We start from the raw sequence: 15627 nt of genomic DNA on the forward strand, positions 1-15627 counted from the left end.
TCCTCGTTTTTGGTGGTTTTGTAAGGAAGAGAAGACTTTGCTGCAATGCTTTGTCTCTCTCATTCAAGTGCCTTTTTGGCCCATTAAACAATTTCAGTCAATTCTGGCCAATGGGTAGAGGTACAAAGTGTAGTACAAAGTATTCTGTTGGGTGGGATTTCAACTCCAAGTCACTTTAGTCACCAAAAGAAAGGTTGAGCATGTGCTCAGGTTACTTGTGGTGCAATATGGCAGCATGACTTCAGAACAGTGGGGAGAAAACGGTGAAGAGTATGGGAGCAGGAGGGCACAAAGTCASGGGACCAGTGTGATCACCGACACCAGCAGGTTTCTGACCACCCAAAATGCACTGTTGTTTCTTGGCAGAGCCTAACCTGACATGTGTGGGCTCACTGGTGAAGGTCTGGGGCCAGGTGTGGGCTCGGCAAGCAGAGCAGGAGCAGTCCAACAAAACCTGGCTCTAGAGATGTCTGGCAAGCCCCCATCCCTTCTCTGTGGACAGGACAGTTCTGAAAACCAGTCCTGAGTGTGTCACTCTCAAAAATGTGCCATTTATGTCACACAGTGGTGGTGAGTAGGAGGGACTCTTCTGCCAACACAGTGAGTGGGGCTGGAGCCAGGTCAGGCCACATCTCCACATGAGAGGGGGCTATGTGGGGAAAAGCCACTGGGCTTCAAGTGGGGACCCCCTTGCTTTTGGAGATGTTGCTCCCACAGGCAGGAAGCCTCGAGGCCCAATTGCTGGGAGCAGCCACTGGCACCCGGGCTGGGACTGTCCAGAGCCAGGATGTCACAGGGTTGTAGCAGCAGAGAAAAGAGTCYCTCAGAGTGGGAGGCTGGAACAGCCCAACCTGTTGTTGCCCAGAGCTGGGGCTACCCCATCCCTGGAAGTGTTCCAAGCCAGTTTGGATGGGGCTCAGAGCAACCTGGTYTGGTGGAAGGTGTCCCTCCCCATGGCAGGGGARTTGGACTAGATGGCCTTTAAAAGTTTGTTCCAACTCAACCCAGCCCAACCYRGCCCAAYCCAACCCATTCTGTGACTGATTCTGTGACATCCTAGGGGCCTCCCATACTGGGAATGGTCATGGCTGCAATGCCTCTTCTCTGCATTTGTCCTTCAGCTTCCTTCCAGGGCTGGAAAATTGCCCTGTTTGTCATGGGATCTCTCCTGCTTCTGGTATTGTTGGTGGGCCTGACCTTTTATTTCATCAAAAGGTGAGAAACCACCCTTGTATSTGCTGTGCATCGCCCACCCTCTCTTCCCCCAGGGCCTCCGCTCTTAACTGCTGCATGGTGACCCGTTCCTTCATTCAAGTGAACATCTACACTGCTTTCAGACAGTTCAGTATGTTGCTTCTCATTTTTGCAGCAAAGGCCCTTCCTTTTTGCAAAGCCCCTTTGTTTCTGACAGAGCAAACTGCAGGTTCTCTAGGAGGTTGAGATAACACCAATAAATCCTGGATGGTGCTAGGCATGTCAGCAGCTGCAGTGTAAGGGCCATCAGTGGTACTAACAGCATGCTGTGGTGGGAGAGCAGAAAGCTGAAGGCCTGTGGTACACAACAGATGATGCTGTGGCCCTTCCTTGGAGCAGGGTGGAAATGACAGACACTTTAAAACTACCTTGGTAGGAAACATCTTCCATGTTATAACATGATACCACTTTAAATAACAACCTGGTGTTCCCTGATGTGGTTAGGAGGCAAACAGCAGGTGAACACTCAAGCAGTATGGCTAACTGAAATGAATGTTACAGTGGATGGGTCATATAACCAGCCCAGGTGATTTATTTTAAACAATTTTTRCTGTTCGTCTTTCAGCACTGGATAAGGGGCTGATGTGCAAGAGCTGGRAATGAGGGAAGTTCTTAGAATACATTTGGGGAATAGAAAACCCAGTATATGTGKTTTTTAAAACTAATTTTAAAAATASCCTAAGTCAGATTTAGGGAAGGTCTTTCAGAAAACCAGGGTGGTTTTAAGTTAATGTACATGTGCCATGGAATAGCAGCAGTTCTGCTGCTGTTTTTCTCCAAAACATTGACAGAGACATTAGGAAACAGTGACTGCTGAGTGCTGGTCATCCAGCCTCTTTTCAAAGCTGAGGTGCAGATTAGCTGCCTTGTGCAAAAGAGCAGAGCAACTGACCATGTGTTTTTCTTCATCTGTTACTTTTCAGAYGTCCCCAAAATTACACCAACATCGAAATGAATGACCGCAAGCAGATTGCAGCAAACTTCTAATTCTCCTGGGCACAGCTGGGTCTGACAGCCCTGGGGCCAGGGATGTGTCTCAGAGGGGGTGTCCAGCTCCCCCATACACTGGGGCTGCTGCACAGACTTTCTAAATGCCCAGGTGTACACATACATCTATCTACATCTGTGCATGTGTGTACAGCTCTATCTGTGYACAGACACCTGAATTGTTTTTTACCCTTAATTTTGACCTTGGACTACACGAGACCTAAGAAACAGGCTGGGGACTTCCTGTAGGCACAGGTTGTGCCAAGTACGGTGCCTGCACAGACAGAACTGGTGTGGCTGATGCTGAGGAAGGACATGCTCAGCCTTCTCTCAGGATTCACTGCTTTCTGATGAACCAAGGTCACCCCCATCAGACCTTTCCACCTGGCAGGCAAGGCCAGTCTCTGGTCCTTCTGGAGTWAGGGCACATCAGCCACCCCTGCACCCTTCTGTTCCAGGCATGGTGGTTCTAGCATCAGGCCCTGCTCTGCTTGAGCAGCACTGCAGCACCAGCAGCCTGCTGTAGGGACAACCCTTGCTGCTGGGGATCACAACCAGGAGGCTGTCCTGCCCAGGAAAGTGGGTTACAGGAGAGCTGAACTTACAGTTCATCAGCTCCTGCCCAGGTGCAACTCTTACTGCTATGGTCCTGCCCTTATCCTGCCAGACAGTGGGCAGCAGCAGTCCCAGATTCTGAGTCTGCTGAGTTTGTGGGGTGAGGAGAATGAATCTGCTCAGTAAAAGATTGTTTCCTACACAGTCTAAGCTATCCCTAATGGTGCAGCAGCTGATGCCAGACTCCAACAACATCCTTAGTGTGTGGAGTGCTGCTCTCACCTCATGGGTTTCTGTACGCTTTGCAGTTTCATGCATGGTGAGAGTGACCCACACGCATCTAGCCTGCTCACTGGTCAGGTGAGGGGAAAATGCAGATACTGATCCCACACTGGTTCTGGACCATGGCATAGATAGATTTCTACTGWACAAGGCTCTGTGGAGGGGAGGGCAGGACTGATTATCACAGCATTGACTCTCATGAGAAGAAAGCCTTGCGTTTTCTTGGAGTCACACTTCCCTGCTGTGTCCATCTGAGCTGCATCTTCTCCTTGCAGGCAGCTGCCTTCTGCTGAGGTCCATGGGCCCCAGCCAGTTCCAGTGCCAGCCAGGATGAACAGCACAGGAGGCGTGAGAACTCAGCCTTCCACTGTCCAGTCTCTTGTGCCAGGCAGCCCCTTCCGGTCAGCAGGACTGGGAACCTGAGGCACCAGGGATCTTCTGTACTGTGTGCTGCACGTAATCCTTGGGCAGATGCTTGAGAGATGGTTCTTCCTCCTGGCTCCATCCTGCCTTCAGCACCACACTGCTGGAGCACATGGGCCTTGAAGGAGCTCAGATCAGCTCCATCTTGAAATGGCTGAAGTTCAGCACGGTGGGCGAGGGCTCAGCCATGCTACTGAAGGAGCCACAGGGCTGGGTGGCTGGCACGGCRCCATGGCTCACAGTGGAGCTGAGCTGCTGCAGGGTCATCAGCACCTCCTGCTGCAGCCGCTGCTGGTGCTCCTGCTGGCGTTCCAGGCGGCACTGCCACTCCAGCACAGCGTGCAGGGTCTGGCTCAGCTTCTGGACCTCTGTCTGTACAGCGTCCAGCTTCTCAGCAATGGCAGGACAGCTGGGAGCAGTGGGGAGCACTGGKCCACCCCAAGCAACGTTGTGATTTYCCGGACCCGCAGGGTTTGGCAGAGCAGTCTGAGTGCTGGCATCTTTGACCTGGAATAGTGGAGGCAGGAGAGAAGGGAGTGAGAAACATTATCAGCTGCCCATTCAATGGCACTTAACAAGGGATTTATTCTGCACTTAGCTACATGGCTCAGAGAAAAGCTCTCAGAGCGAGCCATCACCTTGTTGCAGACCCCTAGACCTCATCATGAGCTGCACTTCAGCTCACCCAGCCTCTAAGCCTCTGGTGCCCCATGTTCTATTAGCATGTGCTGATCCATCCTGTGTGGGTGCAGTGGGGCTGCCCATGCTGATGCCAAGCTTGTGTTTGCTCTCTGCACGGACAGAAACAGCATCTCCTGCATTTTGCTTTCCAACCTTGGGTGGCTGGAAGAACCTCCCAGGCTGGTACAGACACCTTAAAAAGAGGTTTGTGAGCTACAGGCTGGAGGCCAGGCCTGGCAGCCACTGACATCTCCATGGCCAGAAGTGAGTGATGGCTGCAGGTGGATGRGCCCATGGCCTCAGCATCCCCAGAGGGCCTTCCCAGACACACTCACCAAGTGCCAGGGTCAAGCATTGCTGTAGACTGCAGCTAGCAGAGGTTGGGAGGCATTCTGGGAGCCCTTCACCCCCAGAAGCCTGCCCCACCACATGATGTAGATGCAGCAGGGTGCTGTGCAGGGTTGGCCAGATAGCAGCACKGCAGCAGTTCCTGGCCAGAGCACATGAACTCTCCCATCCTGCCATCCTACCTTTTTCTGCAGGAGGATAGCCCTGTCCACAGTCTTCTTTTTCAYCATCAGGTGTGAGTTCTGGGTGGGGGGTGTGACCAGCTGCCTCTGGCTGGGCAGTGGCTGGGGGGGGATGGCCAGACCCCCCAGAGTAGTCCCCAGTGCCAGGGATGTGCCTGTGGAGCTGTCATCACCTGCAAGAATAGAAACACCTCAAAAGGAGGCCCTTGGGGCGTCTCCAGGGCAGAATGGGGCCCTTTCCCAAGCCCAGCAGTGCCAGGGGGGTGACCATGGTGAACCCCAGTGGGGCCAGGCCTTACCATTCCCAGGGGCCAGCCCCATGGGCAGGGTGTCCCCGAGCTGCCCACTGTTCTTGCAGAGCGAGGCCACACTGACAATCTGGATGCCCTCCTTGGTGTCCTGGCTGCCAGCGGAGCAGGGTGCCTGGCTGTCCGTGGGATCCTCGGTGGGCCCTGCAGAGGGCCAGGTGCCAAGCAGCCGGGGGGACTCAGCATCGTGYCCCTGCAGTGGGGACCAAGACTGGTCCCCATCCCAGCCAGCTGCCACTGACCCTGGCTCCACGCTCTTCCTCTTGAGGAAGAGGTACACGGCCTGTGGCGTCACCCGGATGTCATCCARCTCCAGCACCTTCTTGATCTTGCGGAAGCTCAGCCCAGCCCTGCGCAGCTCCACGATTCTCCTCTTGGCATGGTCATCGAGCCGGCCCATGGCTGCCGGGACCCCTCCTGTGGCCAGCACCTACATCCCTGGAGTGCAGCCGTGGCGGGGATGCTGGCAGCCCCCTGGCAGCTCTGTGCCCTGTGATGGTGCTCAGGCTCAGCTAGTGCCTGACTGCCAGGCTGCTGGCCCTTGTCCTGGGTCCATGTGGTGCCATTCCCAGCTTCCAGCAGTGACACGGTCCCAGATGGAAAGGGYGAAGGAGATGGCTCTTCTCACCGGGGTGAATATGGACAGCCCCAAGCCTGTCCCTCACTCATGTGGAACCCTTTAAACAGAAGAGTCCAGCTTGGTCACCCAGTCTGCTAAGGGCACAGAGGATGGTGATGGGCTTGGCTCTGCCCAGTGTCCCAAACTGGACATYGATCCCACCCTGCCAGCAGCACAGCAAGCAATCAGCAGCGGTCAGGATCCTGAGCAGCAGCTCAGTGTCCTGGGAAGCCTAGTGTGAATCCTGGCAAGTGACAGTTCATTGCATGAGGCTGGCAGGACCCCACTGTGTCTCCCTGGTGGCCCAGAAGGTCACGGTGAGCAAAACATAGAAACTCCGTGTGGGAATTGCTGGTGCTGCAGAGACTGCCCTTGGGTCTGGAGATGACACTGTCCTGTACCTTTGAGAGAAGCAAATGCAAGCAGCGATACATCCGTTGTAAAGAAGGCACAACTATAAATGTAATGGCTAGACCTCCTGTGCTTGCCCTCTCACAGCCCGTATGCGCCTGTGCCACACAGGGATATCCCTATGTATGTCTATACCTGCACACATAATGTGTCTACACAACTATGGTGGAGGGCTTTTTCCACTTTCTACCAAATTCCTTAATCTGCAGGCAGTTCTTGGACCCTCAGTGCTGCAGCTGCTCCCTAAAGGACATACTTCTGGATTTCACTTCACTAAAATAAATATCCTCCAAGAATTCCCAGAAGGCAGCAAAACACTTTTTCAATTAGAAAGAGACTACRTCAAGTGGCTGCTGCCAAGCAGATGTGATACAGGAACCTTTTCCAAACCACATGTCTCAAGGGATATGTGGATCTTAAAAAAGATAATAATGTGTTATGTTAGCCAAGGAGGCATAGAGACTATTGGACATCAGCCTTGAGGAGAAATGGAGTCACTTAATTTGACAGAGGAGCTTTGTCCCTCTGCATCTTACTTCTTCCATGGCAAAAGAGAGACATTAGCTCCAGAGAYGTAGGCTGTACTTTGATCCAGCTCTGTTCACATCTGAAATCCACCTCATGCCCTGCTGTGTGCATTAGAGACCTTGTAAACAAGAGCTGGGAGAGTGGATATTAGAAAACAGACATCCTTGGATGTAGACACTATWACTGCACAGCAAGAGCAAAAGGTCAGAAATTCTCAACCTTTCCCATGTCAAGGGGAGATGCTCCAAGGAGACCAGCCTTGAAGCTGCGGGTATGAGGAGCTCGAGCCCTGACAATATACTCTGCCCTCCTCCCGGTGTCTCCAGACACGGCCAGAGAACATGGGAGTATCTGAGCAGTTGGTGACAGAAACATAGTTTACATAAACGCCAGGAAAGCCAACAGCCATGGCTGCAGCCTTCACCCAGCCTCCATAGGGAAGATGAGGAGAGCACCTTGAAGAAATGCAAACTCCTCCAGCTCCCTCTCCACTGATGATGTTGCTCTCTGTGTATCATCCCCAGGTCCCAAATCCCTCCTTCATCACATGCTCATCCCCTTCAGCCCTTCCCAAGCCCTCCACTGAGCTCCCATTGCCCTGCCCTGCTTTTCTGGCTTTGGGGACAGTTCACAGGAGGCACAGACCATCCCTGCCCTGCTAACCCCACATAAGCTCAGCATTCCCAATGCACAGTTTTCCCTCAGAACCCCCATTTGTTGGATGGGCAGCAGGGTGAGGAATTTGGCCAGGATGGCTTCAGGRCAGCAGGGCATGGCTGCAGACAGCAGCTCCATAGAGTTCACCCAGGCTCCTTATCCTTCAAGAACAGCACTTGCCTCTGCAGCAGAGCTTTTAAAAAATGTCTGTTTACTGATCCGAGGTAGACCAATACCTGGAAAGCCATTTCAGAGAAGACACTGAGAAGCAGGGTGCAGGGTCAGAGTCCMGCGGGTGAGCAGGAGATGCAGAAGGCAAATGCAGCAACAGCTACTCTCTAGCTACACCTCCCAGGTAGGGGAAGAGGGTTACCAGTGAAAGCAACATTACTGTATTCCAAAAAAACACAGTATTCCAGCAATTTCCTCCAAGATCAGAATCACAGAAATCAATTAGTTTGGAAAAGACCTCTGAGATCATCGGGTGCGACCTTTGATCAATCATCAACTTGTAAATTAGACTATGGCACTAAGTGCYACAYCTGTTCTTTTCTTAAACACCTCCAGGGATGGTGACTCCATCAGCGCCCTGGGCAGCCCATTCCAATGCCTGACAAGCCCTCCTGTGAAAAAATTCTTCCTGATGTCCAACCTGACCCCTCCTCTGGTGCAGTCTGAGGTTATGTCCTGTCACTTGTTCACTGGGAGAAGCTGCTTTTCAGATGGTTATAGAGTGATAAGGTTACCCCTGAGCTTCCTTTTCTCCAGGCTAAACAACCACAGTTCCCTCAGCCATTCCTCATAAGATTTACCCTCTAGACCCCTCACCAGCTTCACTGCCCTTCTCTGGACTCACTCCAGTACCTCACTGTCTCTCCTGAACTGAGGGATCCAGAATGGTTTGGGTCCAAAGGGACYTTAAAGCACATCTCATTCCACTTTCTGCCATGGGCAGGGACACCTTCCACTATCCCAGGCTGCTCCAARTCCTGTCCAACCTGGCCTTGGACACTTCCAGGGATGGACCAGCCACAGCTGCTCTGGGCAACCTGTGCCAGAGCCTCTCCACYCTCATGGCCAAGAATTTCTTCCCAATATCCCACCTAAAGCTACTCTGTGACAGTTTGAAGCCATTCTACCTTGTCCTGTCTCTAGATGCCCTTGTGAAGAGTATCTCTTCATCTTCCTTGTAAGCTCCCTTYAAGTACTGGAAGGCCAAGTCATGAGATCCCACAGTCAGCCTTTGTAAGAGCCTGGCCTGGTTCCATCTCTACTTACAACTTTATGTATCCAGGTCTTGCTGCAAACTCGCAGTTTCCCTGATTAAATGCACATTTCAACACTGAGTCCATCACCTTCTCTTTCTCCCTCTTCAGAGGTTATTTTCCCCACGGAGATGCAGCCTGTGCTATGCACACACCTTAGGAAGTTACACGTTCACAAACAGATGAGACCTTTACACTCACCTGGTCTTCAAGGTGTTAGTTACTCTCCCAATAATTTTTGCACAGGGAAAAACAAAAATTAGTTCAATGAGAGGGAAAGATTCAGGGATTTTCCTAGACCTGTGACTGATAGAGTTCCTTTCACTTTGAAGGGCCAGGCTGGGTGTGACATGATTCCTCTGAACGTTTCTTACACCACTCAGAAGAAGTTAATTTCAGTGGTCATTTTGCAGGAGGGTAGGGAAAGGGAGCACATCTGTGGAAGAAAATTCACAGTAATTATGTAAGCTTACTCCCTCTGCCTCTAACCCTTTCCATTTCTGTAGATATCAGGAACTCAGGCATTATCTTCTCCAGAAAGTCGCTGGAACAGTCTCATATGGACTGACTCAGCCTTTGCTATTTCTAAAATAGAGCAGCACCACAAAGTTGGTTTGGCTCTGCATTTCCATAGGAAGACTAGGTGCTGTGAGCTGACTGTGGCCAATAAAAGKGCTCTGTTCTGAAATCCCACTTGCCTCCACCTCCCCGGCTGTCACACTGTGTTCCAGCCACACCTTCAAGTCCTTTGGCAAACCCAGATTCTGCAGGCACACATCACTCCCCTGCAAGCTGCAATGGCTCCTCATGGTCTGAGAGTRTCTTCCCCCACCCCCCTCCGCCTTGTTTTGCAGTGGGATGGCTYATAGTCCCAAGCAGGGGGGCTGTCATGCAGCAGCACAGGCTACAAGTTCTGCCCTTTGGTGGATTGGCTTCCGAGGCCTTACACAGCCAGCTGGACACACACGTTTGTGTGAGCAGATGCATGCCTTGTYACACCACCGGGCCTGCAATAGGAATTTTGCTTCAGCCTGCCAGTTGAGGTGTCTGTACAAATTACAGCTCAGCCACTCCTTCAGCTGCTGCTGAATGCTTGCAATGCCTGAAGTCGTTACGTACTCAGTTGTAGCTGAGAAAGCTCCTTTACCCAGATATTGCTGCTGGTAATGCTTTATTCCATAACTCTGCATGTAGCTATATCCACAGAAACACAGTCCAGTGCCTGGAGCAGCCTTCTCATCACTGGGATTATTTCTTTAGTTCCCATGCTCTCTGGCTGAGACAATATTACATACAAAATGAAACAGCCTCAAGAGAGAAGGAGAAAGAAGGCAGCACTCCTGCATGTCCCAGAGCTCCTTTCAGAGCAGAGTGGATTTAAGGTCTAGGAAGAAAAGCAAGAATCCAGGTTTCCTACAACTCAAGTGATGGAACCACTAGCCTTAGGCCAAGCAGGCTTTTCCTCTGCACAACTTGTTCCAGTGCTCAGGCAAGCYCCCACTGCAGGAGGTGACCCTGAGAGGGAGGAACTCCCCAGGATCCATCCTACAAGTCCTCAGGGTAGGGCTCCTCCACCTGCCTGCACACACATCCACCCCTGGCCACTACCATCTGTCTCTCCCACAGTTCCTCTGAAGCTCTGATTACCRGGCTTTAAATGCCAAATTCCCCAAGAGTGAAACATTAGTTGTGTCACCAGGGTTGGCTCATGTCTGGGAAGATTAAATACCCCCTTTTGTCTCACAGCTACTCTTGGATACAGACAATTTTTACCCTCAGGAAAGCTGCTTCTGGAATTCGTGATGGGGTGAGCCAACTGTGCTGCTCTGGGGTTGTGTTTTCTCAATGGCTGTTTCAGCTGCACCATAGCATGCCYATGGCCAGCCTGGCCCACAAGATGGAATAGCTTGGAGAGAAGGAGACATTTATGTACAGATGGGCTTAACCAGGGCAACAAGCTGCCATCCACCATTTCAGAACCAGCACAGCCATGGGGCAGCAGGTACAGAGGAAGAGCAACAGGTCTCACTGGAAAGACAAACTGCTGATGCTGAGGACAGATGTGATTGAAGGAGATTGCAGCTCATTTGTGTGGTCTCAGCAATTGAAAACAGACACTTTATGTTGTTAACATCCCAAAGCATGTTGGACTCAAGGACTCGACATGCTGCACAGACTGCAAAATACTACTCCCCTAAGAAGGTCCATAAAAGACCATGAAGAACGAAGGAGGATGGGTTATGTCTCTTTCCTTTCAACTTTAACTCTCTTTGTACAGTACAGGGCCAGTGCACCAGGGCATGGGAAAATCATTCACAATGGATTCAGTGTTGCCAAAAGGGGATTGATCCTCAYGGACCTTGTAAGGAGACACAAGTCAAATCTGTCAGACCTGGGCCTTGTGACTAGTAATAGCCTGACAAGGCTCTCTCGCCCACCCTTTCCTATGCCTCTGATTTCTAGAACTCCTTCTCAGACCCTCAGCATACCCTGGGAAGCCAGAGCAGCTGCAAGCAGCTGGGGAGGGACAGTCATCCATCTTGTTTGGTTTTGTTGCTTTCCCATAGTATTCTGAACAACTGCTGCAAAAGCTGGCAAGATACTCTGCAACAGCTTGAAGGGGAAGAAATCACTAAAAACATCCCCCAGAAGCACAAGGAGGAYAGTACTGGTTTATATGGGATTAAGATTTGGATTCAGACAGCAAAAAGTCTATCAAGCAGAGAAAAGGTATTGTGGAAGGAGTGAGTCTGCTGAGAATGAGCAAATCTTCACCCTGCAGAGAACTGTGCTCTGAACACAGCTATGTGTCCACARGCAGGAGAATCCTCCACTGGGCTTCCTGCCCTCAGGTCCTGTTCCACAGCCTACCCGACACCACCTGGAAGGGACATGAATAGTTCTTGTCTATTCATGCCGGGAATGGTGTTACTGCTGTAGAGGCAGACTGGGAAGTCWTAGCTCTGTGAAGACAGGTAATCAGAAAGGCTCACAGAGTCACAGAACATGCCGATTTGGAAGGGACCCACACAAGGATCAYTGAGTGCAGCTCCTGGCCCTGCACAAGACAGCCCCGAGAATGGCAATGAGCTGGCCAAGGTAGTTCAATGAAACTTAGCTTGGAGGAAGATGAACAGTATTAGGTGCCCAATGCTGAAATGCTGCCAAAGTAGGAAGATCTGTGCAAGGAAAAATGGCCATTTCTTCTAGGCTGCAATTTTACTCAGTACCACCACTCTGTGGAATTTGCCAAGCCTCATGGAAGCAAYAACATTATCWCACAGCACTGAGTGTAGTGASGCTGCATCCCACCTTACACAGCCCWGAYMAATTGCAAAATTGGTGAAGGAGCACMTCAGTTACAAGTCTTATTAAAAGGTGATGGGTGCAAATAATTTTGATGGTGCTGCTGCTACCTGAACCATGCTGGCTCCCCTCTGAAGGGATAACCTCCAAAGATTTTAATCAAGTTGCACTTCAGCTATCAGAACGGCAGAGRGAAAGGGCTGGGTCTCTAGCCCAGGATTTGAAGTGAGCTTTTTAAAGCCCACAACTTGCTTTGCTCTGTCACTTGCTCTGACAATTGYTTCATTCATTTATGCTCTGCTTTCAGAGCAGTTGAGGAGCTACCCCTGCCTGGCCAGACTTCAAAAATCAGACCCTTACATGGAAAATACAAACAGTTATGKTTCTACTGTAAGTTTTGCAGAATGTGAACAATGAGGAAAGTTAAGGTTTAGGGTGTTGCAAAAAAATTGTGAGTAGGATGATACACATAGTTTGCTCTTGCCCCAGACAATGCCACTACAGCCTGGAGCTAAGTGGGGAATTGAGTWTAAAGATACAGTAGAAAAATAAAGAGGAGTGTGTTGGGATGTTTAGGGACACAGGGTAACAACACTGTTAGTGTTGTTAGTACAGTTACCTCCTGTTTGAGGGGAGAAAATTAACAATATCAGGAATACAAGAAAATCCTCCCTAATGGTAAAAGGGTCCCAGGCCATATACYACAGAGCAGAGACACTGTAAAAAATCACACAGGTTGATAGCCTTGAAGAAAAAGGCTTTGCACTGGATCAACTCTCCCACAACCCAAAACCCAAATGTCATCACCAATATTTTATTACCTGGTCTGAAAAACTCAGCATGGTTGTGATGCTGTGTCTGGTAAAGGTCAGGTTTGTATTAAGAAAATATTTGGAGCATCTAAACATCGTATTAACTGTGGAACCAYAGCTTGAAAGAACAAAATGCTTTCACAGAGCACCTGGAAAGGCCTGTGGGAGAGGAACAGGCTGGATTTCACACTCTGTCTCCAAAATCCTTCTCTGCCCTCAGACTGAACAAATTTATCAAGGCAAAATTGAGTATCCAGACAAGAACAATAAATGCCAAGTATCTCATTGCTTTGCCTCTTTACCTGTGCCTCTCTGTAAAGCGTTATGCACTCTGAGTCACTGTTCTCCACAGATGTAGCCTTTCTAGCAGAGAGTGCTACACTGGCAACACCACAAGCACACCTTGAATTTCTCGTCTTTCACATGGCGGAAGAGGAAAAAATCACTACCAAGTGTAACATACTTACTCCGAGGACGTTTGACTAAGTTTAACATTGAGCAGGTATATTCCTACAGCATCAGGGCATAAGAGTGTTGCAGGAGAACAGAGGGGAAAAAAGCATTAAGGCACAGTTTTTAGGCGAAAAGCCCTGAAACACACGAATAGGCACTTGACACATCCAGGGGCAGACAGTCCTGAAGTCCTAMGCCTGTTCATGGCCTACTTACTACYGCTGTGCACTGCAAGAATAGCCTTAGACCTCCAGAGAGGGCCAGATGTTCAGAAACTATGGTAGATGACTTAATAGACCAAAAAATATTACAGCCAAATTGCTAAATTCACCGTTCCTGCAGATTAGAGAGGAACTCTCAAAATCCCCCATTTTTGCTACTCCAAATCTACATAGTTACTCAACAGTGCAGCCATTGGAAACTTTCTCAGCTTTCTGCAATGACAACTAAGRCTGTCTCTACACATTTGGATGAAAAGTTTCCAAGTCTTCAGAAGACAAATTCCCCACTCTGCAATTCCTCTAAGGAAGCCATACAGACTATACCCACTGGAGCCAGATATACATCTAAACATACTCTCACAGAGGTGCGGAAGGAGTGACAGACTGAATAGAGAGGCAGACCGAAGATCTTCCAGCACAGGGAAAACACCAGCATGCAGAGGCTGTGGGCTGAGCCAGTGCTGCAGTGGAATCCCTACAAAAGCTAAGGAATACCTGGTACAGGGTGCTCACAYCTCAGTGTGATAAAGGAATGCCAGTGTCGCTATGGGGAGAATGACCCAGTGATCACCTGGATCTCTGGGGGGTCAAGGAGAGCCCTCCACTCAGTAGTCGCCACCACAATCCAAAGCCAATGAACAGGAAGSACAGATGAAGCGCCAGTCTCAAGCTGGTGCAACAAACGAGACAAGCGCACTCAGCCTCAGGCAGCGTTTAGAGACAGTTAGTCTCAACCCCCTGTCAGGGGAGCAGAGCAGTTCACCAGCGAAGGTAGCCGTAAAACCTATCCTCAGCAGAAGCCCAGGAATGCAGCAGGGAAGGGACAGCAATGCACAGAATTAAGATCCAAAAGCAGCCCTCACGAACTCTGCTATTTCTCTCCTGGTCGCCCACCAACACATGGACGGTATCTAAAGGAGTCTGCACTTCGCTGCAAAATTGCTGGGCAGGTTTCTGAGTTCAAGAAGCTGCTGGAAGAYAGCACTTCAGATCGGGGATGTACCTCTCAGCTCCGACACGGAACCTCAGCACCGAGCCAGCCTCCGCACGGCCGGGGGCCCCGAAGCCCGGTCCCTGCTGCACCCTCCCTGTGCTCGCACCACTGCCAGGAGCGCCTCTTATCCTTCCCCACGTCACTCGTAGCACCCAAACCAGCTCAATGCCCAGAAGCAAATGGGCAGAGCAGCCACGTACAGGAGCTCCGGACGGCGGCCGGGGTCCTCTCAGGCGACGGCACCGACTCGCTGCCGGCGTTCTCCGGTGGCCGGGACCCGCCAGGTGCCAGCACAGCCCGGCTCTGCCGCAGCCAGCTTTCTGGGAAACGSTTGTTTGAAAAGCTCCTGCCGTCTTTGTTTGGTGGGGCAGAGCCAGCAAAGGCTGCCGGGAAGGTCACCCAGGAGGAGACCGATGAACGGGGGGGCGGGTCCGTCTCGTAACCCTTTCGGAGCAGCCGCGCTCCTGGGCCCCGGCACTTTAGGGCACAGGGCTGTCCGGTCCGGCCCGGAGCATGGCCCAGGCGTGGCTGGACACAGCCGTGCCAGAGGATGGAGGAGAAGCCTCACAGGAGGCAGCGCTGCCGTCCCCAGAGGTCCCATCCAGCCCTGGATGCACCAGCTCCATCCCTGCGGAGGGGGCAGAGGCCACAGCGGGGCCGTTCGCTCTGAAATTGAAGCAGACTCGTGCTTTGAGCTGTTCTCACCTTTGCAAGTGCCYCCAAATGAGATGTTCAAATGTCTGTCCTTGTTCAGGCTTGGCTTATAAGGCTCCCTGCCAACTGCTGGGATSCCCCCGGGAGGGGATCAGAATCCCCCACACGCTGCCACCACCGTTGTGGGGCTGGGCCTGCTGCTCGGGACTCCGCAGGAACCTGCTTCAGGCAACAGCTGACAAGAAACCTTCTTCACAATACAATTATTTTTCTGCTGGTTCAGTGACCTTACCTGCCTCCCCTGGAGAGATTAGAGCTGTTATGAGAATAAGAGTGTACAGGACTTTGGGACCAGTTAACCTTTATGGCTTTACCGTAATGTGAGAGAGAAAGAAAATGTTAAACACTGGGTGCAGCCATGTAGGTGGGGGTTGGGCTCTGCTCGCAGGGAACAAGGGACAAGACAAAGGGAAGCCSCAAGTTGCACCAGGGGTGGTTTAGTTTGGATATTGGGGAAATAGTCCTTGCAGAATGGGTGGTTAGGCATTAGAAGAGCCTGCCCAGAGCAGTGGYAGAATCACCACCTCTGGAAGTGTTAAAAAAAAAAGCAGATGTGGCACCTGGGAACATGGTTTAGTGGTGGTCTTGGCAATGCTGTGGGAATGGCATTGGAAGTAGACTCAATGA

General features: G+C 51.1%; 1 protein-coding gene across 4 annotated transcripts; it reads right to left on the reverse strand.

The window, feature by feature from the left end:
• Positions 1 to 1306: 1306 nt before the first annotated feature.
• LOC130583444 (uncharacterized) lies at positions 1307 to 14668 on the reverse strand. Of its 4 annotated transcripts, none has more exons than XM_057382779.1 (4): positions 14487 to 14668; positions 5012 to 6040; positions 4713 to 4885; positions 1307 to 4008 (listed from the first exon to the last, which is right to left on the reverse strand). In XM_057382779.1, exons 2-4 carry the CDS (start codon positions 5418 to 5420, stop codon positions 3631 to 3633), a joined length of 960 nt encoding a protein of 319 aa, XP_057238762.1. In that variant the 5' UTR covers positions 5421 to 6040; positions 14487 to 14668; the 3' UTR covers positions 1307 to 3630. The 4 variants fall into 4 exon arrangements, with proteins under 4 accessions (XP_057238762.1, XP_057238763.1, XP_057238765.1 ...); XM_057382780.1 differs by having other exon boundaries at positions 14393 to 14668; XM_057382782.1 differs by lacking the exon at positions 14487 to 14668 and adding an exon at positions 14156 to 14385.
• Between the last annotated feature and the right edge of the window lie 959 nt (positions 14669 to 15627).

The sequence above is a fragment of the Malurus melanocephalus genome, unplaced genomic scaffold (genome assembly GCF_030028575.1).
Source record: "Malurus melanocephalus ecotype Western Australia unplaced genomic scaffold, MMel_1.1 scaffold_588, whole genome shotgun sequence".
Taxonomy (NCBI): domain Eukaryota; kingdom Metazoa; phylum Chordata; class Aves; order Passeriformes; family Maluridae; genus Malurus; species Malurus melanocephalus.